The sequence below is a fragment of the Elephantulus edwardii genome, unplaced genomic scaffold, assembly GCF_000299155.1.
Source record: "Elephantulus edwardii isolate Elephantulus edwardi_28Jun2011 unplaced genomic scaffold, EleEdw1.0 scaffold00111, whole genome shotgun sequence".
In the NCBI taxonomy this organism is placed as follows: domain Eukaryota; kingdom Metazoa; phylum Chordata; class Mammalia; order Macroscelidea; family Macroscelididae; genus Elephantulus; species Elephantulus edwardii.
The window spans coordinates 9,635,474-9,656,690 of NW_006399861.1; the positions used below are offsets into that span (position 1 = coordinate 9,635,474).

Sequence of the window (21,217 nt, forward strand, 5' to 3'; positions counted from 1 at the left end):
TTCGCTCCTCTCTTTCAAACATAAAATAAACACTCCTTCCCTGGTACAAAATCCCCCCGCACCCCTCCCACCGCCCCAAGTACATTCCACTATGCAACCTTAATTGTGGACTGTTGTGATAACCATAAGACCCTATCATACATCACTTTTAAATTATTCACTCCCTCGTCTGTTTCAGTGCAGTATACACAATTTATCGAGTTTTTTTCAGTCCTACCCCAACCCTGATATCAGTCCCATTTTACAACAGTGAGTGCCCTTTTATTTCACTCCTGCATAGCTGCCCTCAACCCTTGGCACACACGGCTTCCCTCCATCTGTACTCAGGACAGACCCCAAGCTTTCTTGACCCCTGGTTCCAGCATCATTGTATCTGGGCCTCTCAGTCATGTGGGCCATGGCTGTGAGCAGGCCCAGGACTGCTCCTTTGCAGCTCCTGCTGGCAGTGGGGAATGTGCACCATACAGAAGTCACCTGTCCCCTCAAGGAAGCAAGCCCAGCTCTATCCCCTGATCCACTTCTCACGGATCCTCCAGCCCCCAAGATTCCAACTTGAGGACAGGCAGGGTACCTGTGTCTCGAAGAGGGCAGCACAGGACACATGCTCTCACCCTCTCACAAATCTGACCCATCACTTAACCTAGGACCACCTCAAAGACTCAGCCTGTGTGATCCTCTCTGATCTCTGACTTGGTACCTGGTGTATAGTGGGGCTCAAAAAAATCTAAGGACCCATGCAAACAGGGTTGAGGGTCAACTAGTTTGGGGAGAGGATGTGAAAGATTGTTCCCAAGGATCTAGATAGCTGTGCAGCAATGAAAAGAGGCCACAGTCCCTGTCTCATGACCCTGTTTATCCTCCCAGGGTGCCACCCTAATTGGATCTGAAGCCAGCTTAGCTCTGATGCCCTGCCCTGCTCCTACACAGGTCTCTGGCTCATCCCTTACGCCCTTCCTAAGAAAATTTCACTGACCGGCTTCCGGAAGGGCAAAAGGATCTGGCGCCGCAGCACATGAAAGAAGTTTCCAGGGGTAGAGCAGTTGACAACGACCCAGTTGCAGTCATATAGCTGGTTTATGTCGAAGTTTGCTTCCTCCAAGTTCTGTGGCAAGAAGAAGAGGGTCAGGGACCAGGCAAGCCTGAGCACATTCCCTGTGAAAAGGATCTGGGATTAGAAGTGGCACAGGGACAATAGAAGGAGACCATCTAGCTCCACCTCAAGGGAGTCATACTTCTGTGGGAGACAAACACAACACAAGAGGACAGCCAGAACACAGAAGAGCTCAGGCAGATGGCTCTCACATGTTCTGATATAAGTCTGCATTCACTTAATCCTTCTTATTTCTCTGAAAGCTCCTCTTGATATAGAATAGATGTATAGGTTCTAGAATGAACTCTAATGTTCCATGAAAACATTAGGTGCTGTCAAGCTAACCATGACTCACAGGACCCCTGTGAACAAAAGATCTACCTCACCCTCCATCTTCACAAACTCTACCATGCTCAGCCCCAATGGTGAAGTCACTGTGTCAATCCTTGAGGGTCTATAAAATAAGATTTTTCAGTAATTCTCCTTGAGTCCCTAAAGTTTCACTAAAATCTCTCCCTGTTCATTTTCTCTAAGGTAATCAAGCCTGACTCAGAAGACAAGCAGAATTACTCAGTCCATAGCTGTCACAGTCAAGTCTTTCTACAGCAGCAAGAACCTCCAGCAAAATCCTGCATCTTTCTGTGTTCTGTGCCTGGTGGGATATCCCACCTAGTGAGCCAAACCAGCATGTGGCCAAGGCCATGCAGCCAGACTGGGGCTCATCTGCCCTGCTGATGGCAGAGCTGTGTCTGGGAGCCAGGAAGGACGAGAACGGCATCCTTAGACTGCGGTACTCACTGGCAAGACATCTGGGTCATCATTGCACATCTGCAGGAACCTCTCTGGTCTGGCCGAGGAATGTTCTGGACCCTGGAACCAGATACAGTTGCATTTGGGTCCTTTTATGATGTTAAGAGCGTTATTCACTATTTCTTTTCCTTAATAACATGCTGATTGTGGGTTTGTGACAGCTGAATTCATGTCTTCCCTTCCCAGTCACTGAGCATAAGGAGACGTTTTTCTTTCGAGGGAGGGGTGCAGGACTCTGCTCCATTTCTCTCAGGTCCAAATGGGAGTCTTCTAACTGACTTGATTACACAGGGTACACTTCGGATGCCAGGATGAGTGATAAAGAGCTGTGGGTGGGTCTGCTTCCCAGAGTGACAAAAGGGACTCCTACATATGAGGGCAGCCAGACAAGCTGGTACCACATGTTTACGATCACGGCAATGGACAGGGATGGAACAGAGGATGGGCACAAGATCTTCATCCAGGTGACAAACCCATCCAAGTTCCCAGGAACAGATAGACACGGGGTGCCTCAAGGAGCAGCCTGGGTCCCACCTTAGGTACAGACATGAGGGAGGAGGGGTACTAACCATGCCCTCCATGCCGTGGGGCAGCAGCAGCACGATGCCATTCTGCCGCACCCACTTGGCTTGTCCTGGGCAGATGAACTGGTCGATGATGCACTGGGCTGTGTTGTGAAAGTCACCAAACTGGGCCTCCCAGAGGACTAGGGCATTGGGGCTGGCCATTGCGAACCCCAGCTCAAAGCCTGCAAAGAACCAGAGAAGAGAGGCCCAGCCACATGTTGGCATGCAGCAGGGCCAGGGGCCATGCCATTGCGCTCATGTGCACTCACCCAGGACGCCGTACTCAGACAGAGAGCTATTACACACGGTGTAGGGTGCCTGGTTGGGCCACAGGTGGTTCATGGGGATACAGGTCCTCTTGTCCACGTTCTGGTCATGCAGCACATGGTGTCGGTGGCTGATGGAAGAGCAATGTTACTATGTGGGAAGTGAAATCTATTTTCTAGGTGATAGGTTTGTGTGCAAACAACCCTTGTGGGACACAGCCCTCAGATTGCCTAGGAATACAATCACACCAGCCAGGGAAACAGCTCTTTCAAGCCTTTGACAAAAGTAAAAAATCATGATCAGGGAAATGATCTTCTGGCACCCACCTCCAGAATACCAATTGCTATGCCTGAACTCTGAAGAGCCTCACCTGAAAGTACCTCGCTCAACATCTTGGCCACTCAGGCGGATGTGGATCCCCTCCTTCAGAAGGGAGCCAAAGGCCATGTACTCGGCCAGGGCCCAGTCCACAGTCCTGTTCTTTACTAGCTCACCCCGGGTTTTCAGGATCCGGCTGAGTCCTGCAAAAAATGGTGCTTATCACACAGCCAAGGCCCAGGAACAGCAGTTGCTCACACTAGCTAAAAAACTCATGACAACAGCAGACACATTCCTCACTCTATCTGGGAACTCCTGGCTTATGGAATCTAATTGCAGACTATTGGTGAAATAAAAAGATGTGGCAGTTTATCTCTTTATTCAGGACCAGGTGCAGCAGATGAGTGAGCTCCCAAGGTTCCCGTGCTCTGCTCCCCAATGCAGACAGCTCACATTACCTCCATGGATGGTGAAGTTCTCCACGGGCACAGAGCTGGCCACACTGCCAATGTGCATCAGAATGTCTTCTGTTAAGCCTGTGGAGGGGCAAGACATGCTCCTCGGCTGTCCGTCCAGTGTGAAGAAACCTGGGAGAGAGGGGTAAACTTAGGTACTGCAGCCATGTGGACTAGACTGGGACACACCACCCAGGACTGAGGGTCACCTCTGCTGACCCGGGACTGGCACTGCGACAGCTGTCTTCTGGGCAAGTATTCAGGGTTTAGATCTGACTCACAATGGAGGCTAAGTCCCATGACAGCGGTCAGGAATTCCTCCTGTGTCCTGCTGCTGACTCACCAGGCCAAGGTGAGTCTAGCCAGTGCTTGATGTGCAAAATTTTCTCATCTTTGGACCTGGCAAATGCCTCTTCACAAATCTTGTCATACTTGGAGATCTCCTCCTGGAAAACCATAACACACCAGTATTTACAGGGCTCTGAAACTTGGCCTTGAGCCTCACCCACACCTCACTCAGCTTTGCACAGAGCACGTGGACTCGATAAGCTTCTGCTCAGTCCCCGTCCTGCCCCCCCCACCAGTTTTTACACATGACATATGCCAGAGCCCAGACTATCTAGCCTTTTCATGCCCACTAGTTTCTTCTCCACATTTGCTGGCTAGAACCAAGAGTCTCTTAAAAATGGACCCAGTTCACAATTTCAGCACAGCTCCAGGACTGACCTCTGTCACCTCTGAACTCAGCTGCCTCATAAGCAGGCACCCCCATACCCCTATTCTCTATGCTGGATACCAATACCATGCAAAGGGCATTTCAAGGCAGTCACTGAGACGGTATGGTTTTAACCAAGCAGGACCTTTCACCTGACTGTCCTACCTCCTCTCCAACCCACCTACTCCACTTTGACAGCTCTGTTGAGTCCTATAAGTCATCAAACTTCCCAGAGCATCACAGCTAAAATTTTGCAGATGCAAATACTTTTGCACATCTTTGCCAACATTCTAATAACTATGCAAAGCAAAAACTGCTCTGTAGCCTCCCTCATCCAAGCCCTGTAAGCTCTGGAGAGGTCTGTGCATTGGGACGAGTGGGCTCGCACCTCATACTCTGGTTGGTTCACCACTCCCTGGGACACGAGCAGCTCAGCATACTTCTGTAGCACGGGCTTCTGCTTGCGGATCTGCTTGTACATGAGTGGCTGTGTGAACATGGGCTCGTCCATCTCATTGTGGCCATTGCGCCGGTAACACACCTGGTCACGTCAGTGAAACTCAGTGTCAAAAAAGCAAAGACATGGGGTGTCAGAGTAGGAGGCTACCAGGCCAGGGCGTTGGAGTGTGTGGGACTGTCCACTCTTCTGATGCCAAAGCCAGCAAGTCTGTGTGTGCATGTCTTCTGTTCACTGTCTCTAAAAGGGGCTATTGCCTCTCCCCCATACCAGAGCTGTGTAGATGATAAAATGAGGTAAAATAAGAAAGTGATTTAAGAATACAAGTTCTCTGTTTACACTGTAGAGGCCCCTACTATCACAGCTCTGGTGATGTGCCGCTCAAAACATTTCATGGTTCATGCCTGCTTCTACACTTGACTACAGAGGAGTTACAAGAGACCTGTGAGTTAGAATAAAGAAGACCATATTAAGGCACTGGACTGGACAAACTCAGTGGAGTTATCGAGCTAAGATCTGTAAGCCCTCTTCCGCTGTGCCTGGCAGGATTTGTTCCTGGAAGAAGTAAAGGGCGCTCACCAAGTCAACGACAACGTCCTTGTGGAAGGTGCTCCTCCACTCAGCTGCCACATTGCACACATACATCACTGCTTCAGGGTCATCCGAGTTTACGTGGAAGATGGGGGCATTCACCACACGGGCCACATCTGTTGGGTAAGGAGAAGACCGGGCCATTCGGGGGTCTGTGGTGAAGCCGATCTGCAAGGACACAGCAGGACAGACTGAGCAGGTCCTGTGCAGGTTAGAGGTCAAGGTCATCTGGTACCAGGAGGAGGGAAAGTAGTTAACACAAGTTTAATTCATGTGGAAACACGGGGTAGTGGGAAACACAGTCCTGACATGACTCTCAGGACCTCTGGAAATCACTTTTCAAGTGATTTTCAAAGAAAATAAACTTTTCTTTCTTTTTATATTTTTCATTTTTCCTATCTTAATAACTCATGTATGTCCAATAGAGAGAAAGCAAAAGACACAGACAATAAAAAAAATTAAATATTCTCCTTTGTGAAGAGTCTTTTTATATCTTTTGCTCATATTGTGATTGGGTTATTAGTCTTTTTCTTGGGGAGGAACTCAAGTATTCTGGAAATTTTAGTTATAAGCTCCTCGTCTAAAATGTTATCAATTTTTCCCCCCTGTCTATGGACTTTCTTTTTACCCTATTGGAAAAGCTTTTTGATGCACAAAGTGATTTGATTTTAAGAAGGTTCCATTTATATGCACACCCATGTTTATTGTGATTTTGTTTACAATAGCAAAGAGTTGGAAACAACCCAAGTGCCCATCAACAAACGAATGGTATAGTCACACAATGGAATACTATGCTGTACTGAAAAGCAAGGAACTCATGAAATATTATAGAAAATGGGTGACCCTGGAGGACATTATGCTGATGAAATATCTCAGTCACAAAAGGGCAAATATTGGGGGCCCGGCCGCAGCCGAGGAAGAAGAGCGCTCAGACTGCACCTCTTCGCTGCTGTGCACATCCAGGATGACCACTTCGGGTGCTCTGTTTCCAAGCCTGGTGCCGGGATCCCGGGGCTCCTCCAACAAGTACCTGGTGGAGTTCCGAGCCGGAAAAATGTCGCTGAAAGGCACCACCGCCACCCCGGACAAACGGAAGGGGCTGGTGTACATTCAGCAGACCGACGACTCGCTCATCCACTTCTGCTGGAAGGACCAGACGTCGAGCAGCGTGGAGGACGACTTGATTATCTTCCCCAATGACTGTGAATTTAAGAGGGTGCCCCAGTGGGAGGGTCTACATGCTCAAGTTCAAGGCAGGATCTAAGCGCCTCTTCTTCTGGATGCAGAAGCCCAAGACGGACCAGGACGAGGAACACTGCCGGAAGGTTAACGAGTACCTGAACAACCCCCTGATGCCCGGGGCGCTGGGAGCCAGCGGAAGCGGCAGCCACGAACTCTCCGCACTTGGAGGTGAGGGCGGTCTACAGAGCCTAATGGGGAACATGAGTCACAGCCAGCTGATCGGACCTGCCGGCCTGGGAGGCCTCGGTGGACTTGGGGCCCTGACTGGGCCGGGCCTGGCCAGCTTGCTGGGGAGTGGAGGTCCACCGGCCAGCAGCTCTTCATCCAGTTCTCGGAACCAGTCGGCCGCCGTCACCCCCTCCTCCAACGCCTCTTCTGCCCACGCCACCCCAGCCCCTTCTGCGCCAGCAGCTGCCTCAGCGACCAGCCCAAGCCCCGCGCCCAGTTCAGGTAATGGGACCAGCACGGCAGCAAGCCCAACCCAGCCCATCCAGCTGAGTGATCTGCAAACCATTTTAGCCACTATGAACGTGCCGGCCGGGGCAGGTGGCGGCCAGCAAGTCGACCTGGCCAGCGTGCTTACGCCGGAGATCATGGCGCCCATCCTGGCCAACGCCGACGTTCAGGAGCGCCTGCTGCCCTACCTGCCGTTGGGGGAGTCGCTGCCACAGACCGGAGAGGAGATCCAGAACACGCTGACCTCTCCCCAGTTCCAGCAGGCCCTGGGCATGTTCAGCGCGGCCTTGGCTTCAGGGCAGCTGGGCCCCCTCATGTGCCAGTTCGGCCTGCCTGCAGAAGCGGTGGAGGCTGCCAACAAGGGCGATGTGGAAGCGTTTGCCAAAGCCATGCAGAACAGCGCCAAGCCAGGGCCCAAAGAAGGCGAGGTCAAGGACAAGAAGGACGAGGAGGAGGACATGAGCCTGGATTAGTTCTTTGTCCTGGTGGCCTTGGTGACGTGCACACCTCACCCTGTCTGAACTTCCTCATAAATAAAGCTCTTTTTGTTTAAAAAAAAAAAAAGGCAAATATTGCATAGGGCCACTGCTGTAAAATGGGACTGACTTCAGGGTTGAGGGAAGACTGAGAAAGAGGGGATAAATAATGCATACTGCATTGAAACAGATGAGGGACACAACTGTTTAAAAGGTATATATGATTAGGTATTATTGTCATGACAGGAGGCCAGAATGAAGGCTGCATAGTGGAGCGGACTTGGGGAGAGGGATTGTATAAAGTAAAAGAATTTTTCTTTTACTTTTCAAAGAGAAGAGCAAATTGGGGTGAGTGTTTGGACAGGGAGAAATGTACAACAATGAATGAATAGAAACCCTAAATCTCTGTAAACTTTCATTAAAATGAATTAAATTTTTTTTTTTTAAAAAGAACGTTACATTTGTTGATTTTAGCCTCTCTTGATTGTGCATTTCTGGTCAGACTAGGGCTTCTGAATTTGTTCTTATTTCTTCTCTGATGATCTTTTTGGCTTTTTTTTTACCCCTAGGTTTCTGATCCACTTTTGTTGTTGGCTGTCGGAATGTTTTTTATTTTTCATTCACTGTTGCACATTTTCCTCCCTTCCCCTCTTTTCCCTCCTTGCAATGTACCTTTATTCCAGGTTGCTGTAATACATAGAATGCCCAATGATATGCTAATTTTTTGGTGGTTTTTTTAAAAAAAATTATTTTCATACATTATTTTTTTTTCTTACTTAAAAATTTTAAATTTTATACTGGTTTACTTACAAAGTTTGGATACATTTTAAGATACATTACTTTTAAAGTTCTTTCTCTCATCTGTTTCAATTCAGTGTTCATTATCCATTCTTTTCCTTTTCTTCCTCCAAACCCCCATGTCAGTTGTTTTCTAACAGCAGTTTTATGCAGTATTTGTCCTTTTGCGCTGAGATATTTCACTCAGCATAATGTCATCCAGGTTCCCCCAAATAGTGTAGTGTTTTATGAGTTCACTGTTTTTGTTTTAGCAAACATTGACATCGTTTATTCAGTAAGTCACAGTAGTTCAATACACACAAAGCGTGGAAACATACAGACCACTTTCTCAGATGTCAACTTAAGGACAATGAGATGCTGAATGATGTGTTTAATAATCTGATTGATGTGTTTAATAATCAAATGTACACTTGTTGGCCAATATAATAAAATAACCCAAAAACTTTTCTGTAACTTTTCCAAATATTTCCAACAATGTGCCTTTGGTAAAATAATGTGAAGACCTACTTTTAAAGGACTATGGTTACAGTGATCATGTCTATCTCATGGCTATAACTATTTGAAAGCTTAAGATCAAAGTTCTCCTTAAGGAAGTAGTGGGCTTTATTTTGTGATAAAACGCTTATAGTAAAGTATTTGCCATTTCAATTGTTTTACTTGTACAATTCAGTGACATCCATCACACTTAGCATGTTGCTATTTGTTTCTAAACCCTTAGCACAACTGTGTCCTATAGTAATTCCCCATTCCTTTATCACTCAGATCTAACGGATAACACTGCAAGGCAGTGTTTTGAAACCAATTAAGGTTACATTCATGTGAATAACTTAATTTGTCAAAAAACATATGATGAAAATCACTAGCAATCAGATATGCAAAGCAAGGTAACAATGAGATAACAATAACATCTCATCCCAAGTTCACTAGGACAGCCAACAGTGTTGGTGAGGATGTGGAGAGATCAGAACTCTCATGCACTGTGGCTGGGTTGTATCATTTTACAAGAAGGTACTTTTGCATTTTCTCAAAAAAGGTAAATATAAAAAAATCCCATATAACTCATTTATTCCACTGCTAGGAATATGCCTCAAGGAAATAAGAGCTGAGGCACAAACAGAGATGTGTACAATCTTCATCACGGGGCTATCCACAATAGCAAGAAAACAGAAACAACCCAAATGCTCACAACAAATAAATGGACTAAAAAACTGGTCATTCATACAACACAATACTATACAGCATTAAAGAACAATGAAGAATTCATAATATACTAAACAACATGGGACATTATGCTAAGTGAAATAACTCAGTCACAAAAGGACAAATACCGCATAAGAAGGCTACTGTGAAAATAGGAAGGTAAATGAGGGATGTTGGGAGGGATGGGGAGAGCAGAAATAGAATGTACAGACAATTAACACTGTAGAGGACCAGGACATGGGAGAATTAAGCTGGGGAAAAATGGATAAAAAGACAATCTGGCTAGTGCAAATGTCAAATAGGAAGAGGCTATATACGACTATTCAAAAGAGGAGGGGTGAGGGAAAAGGGGATGAAAGAAGCAAGGAAAATCACTAAGACAGGAGAGATTAGTGGCCAGATGGAGGTGTGAAAGGACAGACAGGGTGCAAGGGGGACTTGATGAGATGGGGTGAAAAAGGATGAATCAACATATATAAAACACCATGTATAGGAATGATAGTATGAAAAAAGAATTTTTTAAAATACTTTACTTAGCAGCCAAGAATTGAAACAAAATTACCTAAAATCTCATAACACACTGGAAATACTGATGTTTTCTTCCATGTGTGTATATGTATTTTTTTATATATATGAAGTATATTACACATACATTGCTGCATTTTTTGTATCTTTCATTTCTATATTGAACATTAAGTTATGAGCATTAATTCTTTGAAAAGAGTTCTTAATCTTCCTAACTGCTTGTTGTTAGAGGCTGTCAAATTAGCCCACAAGTCATGGCAATTCAATGCACAAATGTACTAAAATTTTATTCTATTAAGTATACTCATATAATTTTGCATTCTGCATTTAAAATTATGTTTTTTACTAAGAATTCAGAGAAATATTAGTATATGATAAAACTATGATCATACAGAAACCTATCATGCAGTATGAATGAATCCTAATAGCTCCACTTGTATTTGTTTCCATTTAACATTCCTTTGAATAAAAGAAAACATTCCTGCTACATGTTGTTAGAAAAAGAGCTGAGAGAGAGAAGCAGCTGGTCCCAAGAAACAAAAAGGCTTGAATTAAGCAGTCTGAGAAGGACGGCAGGTGACTGCACAGAGAAGATCAGAATGGTGTGACTGCAGACAAAGGCAGTTTCCTTTTATAAGGGGCTGTTACCAGGATTGAGAGGGGATGGTAGTTTGCTCAGGAATCAGAAGACAGGGTCCTGTCAGGGATATGGTCAGGCCCAAAGCCTTCCCAGGATCTGGTCATCCAGTCGTCTTAGCAGGATACAATCAGGCCTAATCAAGACATTGTTAGGTATCCTCAAGGCACAGTCAGACCTAGGGCTAAGTGCTGGGGTACATGTAAAGCTCAAGTGTACTGCCCCAGTCTATGCCTTTTAGGGAGGTCTACTAACCTGAAATTTCCGTATTTTATAACACAGTTATAAATCTCCCTTGCAATTAACTGCCTCTGAAAACCTGCTGTAGGGTCAGCTATGTGTTTGTTCTGACTTGACAGTACACAACAACAACAACAATAACAATTTCTGATAGCTTTATGACATAATGGAAAATTTAAAAAAAAGGCAGAAGATTAGTACAATGAAATCCTGGATATCCTTTAACCAGATTCATCAATTAAACAAGCTGTAGATAGTACCTCTTGACTCTAAAATACTTCAACATCCCCACACAATGATATTCTGGATTGCTGAGCAACAGTGGTTTTATGGGTTTCTGAGGATCAGAAAAGTACCTTTGAACTCAGGTCACCAGAGCCATATTAGATATAGTAATTATTAGCTCCAGCTCTCTTTGATTTAATCAGACTTCGTGGTTAAATGGCTGAGAAGGCAGAGCAAAGCCCACCCAAATCATCTTAAATTAGACATAAGAAAACAAAGATAACAGGTATGGATGGTGGTCTTTCCGTTTCAAAAGAAAAAAAGAATAGTTGAAACAGCAAATACCACCAAGGACAAGAAAAGGCTGGAACCGTGACTTGGAAAGCACAGGGAGGTCATTCTGAACTTTTCTCAGTAATCTCCTCATGGACTTGGGAAACAAGGACAACGATGGTGTCCGCACCAGAAGTTGAATGACAAAAAGAGACACCAATTGTATCCACACACATCTTGAACAAGTGGGGTCAGAGTGTGCCTGGTCTCTGCTGTGCCTGGCTGATGAGAGCACTACACCTGCCACTGGCCCCGTTGGCTCTTAACTGCTCTCCAAGGAACAGGAACAGAGAACTGTGCACACACACCCCCCCATCACAGTCACTGGAGGAGATGAGACAATAAGAACTGATAGAAGAGCAAGCCACACACTACCACAGACATTGGGTACATCAGAACAAAGACAACACCACCACAATGCTCTGGAACTATAGCTGTAAATTAATTTAAAAAACAAGACGCTGGGATACAAAAAGTGATGAAAAACCAGAAAAAATGTCTGTCATTGGCACTTCATGATAAGGAAGGAATGACAGTTAAGCAGCTCCAAAAGATTGAGAGAGAGATATATATCACTGTCACACCGAAATCTGCATTGATATATATGACCAAATGGATAAAACAAATGGAAAAAAAATTGAAGTAATAGAAAAACCCAGCCATTCTACTACTGGGAATATACCCTAAAGAAACCAGAGCCACAGTTCAAGCAGATGTATGCATACCCATGTTTATTACTGTGTTATCCACAAAGGAGAGATAGAAGGATAGAAAAACTATGATGCACTCAATACAATGGAATTTTATGCAGTATTGGAAAATAGTGAACTTGTAAAACATTATACAACATGAGTAAGCCTGGAAGAAATGCTAAATAAAACACTTCAAGCACAAAAGGACAAATACTATATAACACCACTGTTTAAAAAGTGAAATTCAGATTTCCTGTTATTGTTAGGTGCCTCTGAGCTGAATATGACTCATAGTGACCCTATAGAGACCTGAATTCTGCTGCCCTATCATGTGCCATTTTCATCATCCCTGACATACTTTAGCTCACTGCTGCATTCTCTATGTCAATTCATTTCACTGGGGGTCTTCCTCTCCTTCACTGACCCTTTGTTTTTCCAAGCATGATGTCCCTTTCCAAGGACTAGCTTCGCCTAGCTACATGTCTAAAGTATGAAAAACGAAGCTTTATTATCTTTGTCTTCAAGGAGCACTCTGGCTGCACTTTCTCTATCACATATTTATTTTTTTGGCAGCCCATGGAATATTTAGCACTCTTACCTAGCATTATTCAAAGGCATAAATTCTTTTTCTGTCATCCTTATTCATCATGTGCATCTTAATCTTCAAATTGATGTCAATGCTCTTCAGTATTTTGGAGAAGGCCCTGACAGTGAACTTGCCCAATACATCTCCTGATTTCCTGTTGGTACCATGGATGTTGACTATGGATCCAATATGAAATCACTGACACTTCCAATCATTTCTCCATCTATCATGATGTTGACTATTGGCCCTATGGTGGTGGTTGCTGCTGAGTGCCTTCGAGTTGAGCACAACTCACGGTGACCCTATGAACAAAAGGCTTGAAGCCATTCTGTATCTATCAACATTTATCAAAGTTCATAGAGTTTCTGCAGGCATGTTGTTTAGTAAGTGGATGCCACTCAGGCTTCCAACCTGTCACAGTATTTTACTGTTGCTATGTGCCATTTAGTCGCCTGTGACATATAGTAACCCTTTGTATAACAGCTCTGAATCCTGTCCTGTCCTGAGCCAGTCTCACTAATTCCCACACACCAACTCCCATTGCCCCAGTTACTGCATCAATAGACCTCATCTGGGGTCTTCCTCTTCTGTGCTGTTTGTCCACCCTTCTTCCATGAATGATGTCCTTCTCCAAGGATCGATCTCTTCTGGCCACGTGCCCAAAATAAGTTAGGCAGAGCTTCAAAATCCTAGATTCCAAGGAGAGACTTCCTTTCACTCTTGCCATACAAAAAGCTGTAGTGCTTGATCTTCTGCAGCAATTGTTTCAAATCCTCCTCACTTTCAGAAAGCAAGGTTGTGTCATTTGCATAATGCATGTTTTTGATGAGTCTTCTTCTGATCCTGATGACACAATCCTCTTCACAGAATCCAGCTTCATGAATGATTTGCTCAGCATATAGACTGAATAAGTATGGAGAAAGGATATATCCCTGACACACATTCTTCTTAGATTTTAAATTATGCGGTGTTTTGTTGCTCTGTTCACATAACAGCTGCTTCACAGTGTTACTGACAATTTGTTACGATCCAGAGTCAAATGCCTTTGCATAGTCAAGAAAACATAAATAAACATTCTTCTTGTATTCTCTGCTTTCATTTAGGAACCATGATATCAGAATGACATCATATTAAGAAGAAAAATGCAGAGACTTGAAGCAGTGGAACTCAGAAGGAGCGAATGATTTTTAATGTTTGCTTGGTTTTTTATTAAGAGGAACAATCAGAAGAACAGGAAGGAAAATTTAAGAAAAGATAAGAATCACTCTTGCTCTCTTTTCTGCTGAGAGCATGCTATAAGGCTTAGTTAGGTTCAACCTTCCCAGGAGTCTTTTACCTCTTCTCTTTTTCACTTCACATCTTTTGTGTGGCCTACCATTCACTAGCTATGCTTCTGTCTTATTAACGTAACAAAACTTTTTCACTTGTTTTGCTTAAAAAAAAAAAAGTCATAGGAGACAATATCAAATGAAATTAACTTAGGTGTTAATAGACTTTCAGACAATAAAAGACAGAAAAAAGCAGAGAGGAAACTATTGAAGATTTGCTGTAAGAAAATTCTCAACACACAATAAAAAAGGGAGAAAATATGTATTAAAAAAGCTGAGTAGGTAAGACCTCCAAAGGAAAATACTAGAACATCTCATAATTAAATTTTCCAAAATGAAACACTAAGAAAAACAAAGGGTTAACCATAAGGAAGAACCAGGAAGACTAAGTTCCAACTTCTCAACAGAAAACATTCAGGCAATAAGGCAATGGGCTGAATATATGTTAATATGTATATATATGTAAATATGTATATGGATAGGTTATTATGATAAGTTATTATAATAAGGTAGGTTATTATAATAAGTCCTCAAGGTAGGCAAAGCTTCTCTGATGAAATGGCCCATGAATTGAGATTTAATGAAATGAAAATATTAAGAAGTCAACATTCCAGAAGATAGCACAAGAAAACCCATAGAGGAGAGTAGCTAATTGAGGGTTTAGGCTATCAATCTTTATCAGCAGAACAAATTTAAAACAGGCTTTTAAAATGAAGCATTCATTTGTTTGGAGACTATCAGAATTCCTTAACGGTGTATATGCCCAACTATCATTAGTATGTTGTTGTTGTTATGTGCCATCGAGTCGTTTGTGACTCATAGCGACCCTATATACAACAGCCCTAAACCCTGCTCTATCCTGTGCCAATTGCATGGTCTCTGATACACCCATCCCGATTACCCCTGTCACTGAATCAATTCACCTCATAGAGGGTCTTCCCCTCCTGCGCTGTCTCTCCACCTTACCAAGCATGATGTCTCTCTCCAGGGACCTGTCTCTCCTTACAACATGTCCAAAGTATGTCAGACGAAGCCCCAGAATCCTTGCCTCCAAGGAGTAGCCTGGTTTAACCCTCTCCAGGATGAATCTGTTTGTTTTCTTGGCAGTCCAGGGTACATTCAATAGTTTTTATTATTTGTTATTAACATTATTATCATGTAATACCATGCTCACTTTCACTCATTTTATCTTCAATTTTTTCTTTTCTCCTTTCTACATATGTGCAAAAATGAATGTGACTTCTACTCTCCTCATTTGATGCTTCATGTTATTGTTATGTACCATCGAGTCACTTATGATTCATAGCAACCCTATGTACAACAGCCCTATACCCTGCTCTATCCTGTGTCAATCTTATGGTCTCTGACACACCTACCTCTCTCTCTATATATAAACACATACGTGTGCACACACCACATACATATATATAATACTCTGAAAGGAAAAAACCTGTCAATAAAGAATTATATGCTAAGGAAAACTGTTCCTTAAGTATAACAGAGAAGTTACTCCAAGCAACATTAAAGGCAATTCTCTGGATACAGGTCCAACAAAGACAGACAACAACCCAAAATTAACTTACTGACAACATACTTTATGACATAATTATAATATCCATAATATAATAAAATTCTTCTCACTTCTTCCTTTCCAATAATCCTTCCATCCTACTCCTTCTGATCATATGCAGTGAAGCACTTCAAGGAGTGCATGTTTCTCAAAGGATGATGCTACTATTTACTGTATATGCATATCTACTGTTTGGTTGGAAGATGAGGTACTGGGTAAGTTTGTAGGTGAATGTTACTACCCATGTAATGTACAGTATCTGGTAATATTGTGTGGTCAAGTCAACTGATAGCAAACCAATAAACCTATCATGTACCATCACCAAAATCTTTGCCAATGCTCAATCAAGCCCACTGTTAGAGTCTCTGTGACAATTCAACTCCTTGAAGAGCTTCCTTCTTTTCTCTGACTTTCAACCCTTCCCAGTATGATGTCTTTTCCAAGGAGAAGCTCCTCTGACAACCTCCCAGATGGTTTCCCCATCTATGCCTCTAAGGAGCACATTGGTTGAACTTTCTCAAAGACAGCTTCATTTGGTCTTTTGGCAGCTCATGGGATATTCAATACTCTGTCAAGACCGCAATTCAAAGAAAATGATTCTTCTTTGGGCTTCCTCATTCACTGTTCAACCCCGAAATGCATACAAAGCAATTGAAAATATCATGTCATTGACCAGTTCTTTAAACTTTTATCTTTGCTCTTGGATCAATTTGTAGAGGTCCTTGATAGCAGCTTTTTCAAATGAAAAGTATTTTTTTCCCCTTAGAAGATTTATTTGAATAGTTTGTACATTGTTGTTGCATACCATTGAGTCAAAAGCTGATACTTTAGCAAGTTCTCAGAAGCAGTTTAATCACATGGGAGAAGACTGCCCATCCTTCTTCTGCAGAGTAACTGGTGAATTCAAACAGCATGCCTCCATGTTGGCAGCTCAACTCCTTACAACCAAGTAATCAGAGCTACCCTTGAAAAATATATTTTAATTCTAAACTGCTACCAGCATGGGTGTTAATTCTAGACCAAATAAAAATAAAACCAGTGACAATTTCAACTTTCCCCCCATCATGATGCTATTATCACTCTAATGGTGAGAATTTTTGTTTTTCTGATATTGAGATGTAATTCATATTAAAAGATACAGTGCTAGATCTTCAGTAAGTGCCTCAAGTCTTCTTCCGTTTCTTTAAGAAAAGCTGTGCCATCTCCTGAGCAGACTGTTGAAGTCTCCGAAGTCTCCCTCCAATATTAATGCCACACTGTTCTTCAGACAGTCCAGATTCTCAATTTGCTTACCACACAGACTAAATACGGGGAAAGGATACAATCCTGACACACACTGTTCCTTAGTTTAAAACCATGCAGTAGTGTCATTCTTCATTTGAACTACTACTTCATGGTGTATGCATAGGATCTGCCTGAACATGAATAAGTCCTGTAGAATTTCTACTCTTTCATGTTATCCATAACTTATGATCCACTTATCAAACACCTCTACATAGCCAATAAAAGAAAATATCTTTCTGAGTTTTTCTGGTTTCTGCTAAGATCCATCTAACATGATGGATAATATTATATCTTCTGAATCATTTAAGTATCTGGAAGTTCCTTATTCATGTACTGTTACAGTCATTTTTAAAAAAAGAATTTGCAACAAACAGATTCATCCTAGAGAGGGTTAAACCAGGCTGCTCCTTGGAGGCAAGAATTCTGGGGCTTCGTCTGACATACTTTGGACATGTTGTAAGGAGAGACAGGTCTTTAAGAGAGGGACATCATGCTGGGTAGAGTAGAGGGACAGCGCAGGAGGGGAAGACCCTCTATGAGGTGGATTGATTCAGTGACTGGGGTAATCGGGATGGGTGTGTCAGAGGCAATGCAATTGGCACAGGATAGAGCAGGGTTTAGGGCTGTTGTACATAGGGTCGCTATGAGTCGCAAACGACTCGACGACATATAACAACAATAACAATTTGCAGCAAGATTTTACTTGATGTTACTGCAATGTTGTTATGTGCTGTCAAATAACCAGTGACTCAAAGCAATCCTATGTACAACAGCTCTGAACCCTACTCTCTCTTGAGCCAATTTCATTGTCACTGACAAGCCTACCTCCATTACCCCAGTTACTGAGTCAAGCCATCTCATCCAGGGCCTTCCACTCTTGCACCGTCCCTCAATGCTTCCAAGCATGATGTCCCTCTCCTAGGACTGGTTTCTCCTGACAAAAGCCCAAAGTATGTTAAATGGAGCTTCAAAATCTTTGCCTCCAAGGAGTAGCCTGGTGTCACACTCTCTTGGATGAACCTGTTTTTCTTAGCAGTACATGGTACATTCAATATTCTTCCCCAGCACCACAACTCAAAGGCATTGATCTTTCTTCTATCGTCCTTAGACACTGTCAAACTCTCTGATGCACACAGCAAGTAATTTGGCGACAAAAGCTTGGATCACATGCACCGTAGTCTCTAGACTGACATCATTGCTCTTCAGTACTCTGGAGCGGTCCCTGACATTAGAGTTTCTAAATGCAATTCATCTTTTGATTTCCTGGTTGCTAGTATCAAGAATGTTGACTGTGAAGCCAAGCAAGCTGAAGCTGTTAACAATCTCAATCTCTTCTCCATCTATCATGATGTTGCCAACTGGCCCAGTAGTGAGAATCTTTTATTTTCTTGATGTTGAGCTTCAATCCATATTGAAGGCAGGCTGCAGTCCTTAACCTTCTACAGCAAATGCCTCAGGTTTTCCTCAGTTTCACCAAGCAAGGTTGTGTCATCTGAATAATGCAGATTGCAATGATAGTATGTGATAATTTCTGCACATTCTTAGATCACCTTTTTTGGGAATGGGAACAAACATAGGTCTCTTCCAGCTGGTTGGCCAGATAGCTGAAACACCTCAATTAGTATTCCATCAATTTCTGGGGCCTTATATTTCTGCCAATGCATTTAGTTCAGCCTAGACTTCTTCCTTCAGTACCATGATTCTTGATTATGTTACTTCCTGAAATGGTTCCTTATCAACCAATGCGTTTGGTACAGTAACTCCATGTATTCCTTCCATCTTCTCTTGATGCTTCCAGTATGATTCAATATTGTGTTCATAGAGTCTTTGAGTATTGCTACTTGAGGCTTAAACTTGGTCTTCAGTTGACTAACTCAACATTTAAACAACCTTTTTCCACCCTGCACCTTCCTCTTTTTTAAGTGTTCTACCCCCAGGTCCATGGTATTTGTGCAAATGTGTGATTTTAAGTGGTACAGATGCACTTGCTCACACTGGTGCCTGTGAATGTTTGACTACAAAAGACACCCACATATTTGTTAGCTGTTGTCAGATACTGTCAAATTCAATTCCAATTCATAGTGATCCACAGATCAAAACCTTATCCTTTCCTGCACCGTATTAAGCCCAGAGTTATTGTCACTGTGCCAATTCATGTCCTTGACAGTCTTTCTCTCTTTCACTGACTCTCTGTATCTTCAAGTCTGAAACCTTTGGTTGTGTATGTAAGTGTTTTATATACCTCAGAAACTCAATACAGGATCACCAAGAGTCAGAACTGACTTCACAGCAGTGATGATTTTTGTCAGGAAGCTCACAAAGCTGGTGAGATATTCCTTAGATATACTAAAGAGGAACTCAATACTATATATTAAGTTGTGCAAAAGTATTTATTTAGTCACCATTCGCTCACCATTATTGAAAACAATTAAAAAAGTCTAATAATAAGGCCATTATGTAATAATGTAATTCTGTAATAGATGTTTCCATTAAAATGAATAAAAGTAAGCATATAATGACATAAGAAAATAAGGTGACAAATAAAAAAGAACTGTGTGGACTGAACCCAGTTTCCTTTAAAAAAGATTTAAAAAGAAGTTTGTCAAATGTTTTGATATGGATATCAAAACAATGTGTGATATTGATAAAAAAATAAGAGAAAAAGAACAAAGTCATCTTTGTGCTTGTGGATAAAAGGACCTAAAAGAAAACTTTATAAAACAGTATTATCTAAATTAATAGAAAATATTCCAATTTTAAAATTATTTCAAAATTTCAAAAATGGTTTTAATATACTGTCACTGTTGAGAATATAAACAGCAAAATAAACAAATTCAGCAATTTCTATATACACAATTAATTCAGTGCAAGTTGGTTAGGCAAAGATTATATAATTATCTTCCATTTTGTGATCTGAGAAAATCGTACTGTGTGCTATAAATACAAAGAAAAATCGTTGTCTTTGAATTGCTGTGGAAGGGTATTAATTTAAAAGACTAAGGTTTGCCTGATCCAAGCCATGGTTTTTTCCAATTGCTTCCTACGAATCTTAAAGATGGACAATGAACAAGGATGACTGAAGAAGATTCGAAGTCTTTGCATTGTGGTATTGGAGAGGAGTACTGAATATCCCATAGACTGCCAGAAGAACAAATAGAAATGTCTTGGAGGAAGAACGACAAGGATGTTCCTGAGAGGCAATATGATGGTTAGTCTCAAATATTTTTGGCATGTTACCAGGAGGAGCGGGCTAGTCCTTAGAAAAAGACATCATGCTGAGGAAGATGAAGCCCCTCAATGAGATGGATTTGACACAATAATTGTAATAATGGTGTCATGCATATCAGATATAATGGGAATAGCACAGGATAGGCCAGTGTTCAAATCTGTTGTTCACAGGGTCCTTGTGAGTTGCAGGTGACTTGATGGCACATCACTATAACAAACTATGAGCAAATAAATGTTTGTTAAAGCCATCTCATTGTGACATCACTTTTTTGAGCTTTACTATAACACAATGTTCCCCCCACAACCATACTCAAATTTTATATTGGCTGCTTACAAAGTTTATATACATTATGTTTCACACATCCTTCATTCACATTGTTTCATATAATCATTCCAGTTCATTATATTTTATAAAATTAATTAACACTGAACTATGCCCACCATTTCTGTCTTTCCAGATCCTCACTGAATCTTTCCCACTTCCTTTACCCATCCCTCCTTCCACCTATCAAATTGTGTGACCCTATGATCTCCCCCTGCCCATTCTTACCCCTCTACTCCTACTCTCCCTCCCTAGGATCTTCATACACCATTGTTCCTATGTGCTGTGTAGTATTCCATTGTGTGAATGTACCATAATTTCTCTATCCATTCGATTGTGGTTGGACATTTGAGCTGTGTCTATACTCTTGCGATGGTAACACTGCTATGAACATTGTTGTACAAATCTCCATTTGTGTTTCAGTCTTAATTTTCTTGAGATATATTCCAAGAAGTGGAACAGCTGCGTCATACGTAATTTCTATGTTCAGCTTTTTTGAGGAAATGCCAAACTGCCTTCCAGAGTTGTTGTGCCATTTTACAATGCCACCAACAGTGTATAAGAGTTCCTACCTCTCTGCATACTCTCCAACATTTATTACTTGCTGTCCTGTTACACTTTGCCACTACTATTGAGGTAAAATGGCATCTCATTGTAGTTTTTATTTGCATCTCTCTAATTGCCAGTGATTCTGAGCATTTCTTCATGTGTCTGATGGCCATTCGAATGTCCTCCTCTGTGATGGTCTTTCCATGTCTTTTGTCCATTTTGTAATTGGGTTATAGCATTCTGTAAACTTCTGATGA

The 21,217-nt window shown here is 42.3% G+C and overlaps 1 protein-coding gene and 1 pseudogene across 1 annotated transcript in view; one reads left to right on the forward strand and one right to left on the reverse strand.

Annotated features, from left to right (window-relative positions):
* OGDH (oxoglutarate (alpha-ketoglutarate) dehydrogenase (lipoamide)) overlaps positions 1–21,217 on the reverse strand; it is a 140,153-nt gene that overhangs the window by 13,616 nt on the left and 105,320 nt on the right. The window contains exons 11-19 of the mRNA XM_006892168.1: positions 5,258–5,437; positions 4,610–4,762; positions 3,850–3,952; positions 3,510–3,638; positions 3,104–3,254; positions 2,736–2,863; positions 2,470–2,648; positions 1,889–1,960; positions 974–1,102 (exon numbers count right to left, since the gene is read on the reverse strand). Of these exons, the coding sequence (XP_006892230.1) occupies positions 974–1,102; positions 1,889–1,960; positions 2,470–2,648; positions 2,736–2,863; positions 3,104–3,254; positions 3,510–3,638; positions 3,850–3,952; positions 4,610–4,762; positions 5,258–5,437 (1,224 nt within the window). The remainder of the gene's footprint in view (positions 1–973; positions 1,103–1,888; positions 1,961–2,469; positions 2,649–2,735; positions 2,864–3,103; positions 3,255–3,509; positions 3,639–3,849; positions 3,953–4,609; positions 4,763–5,257; positions 5,438–21,217) is intronic.
* Positions 6,234–7,440, forward strand: LOC102851986 (annotated as a pseudogene).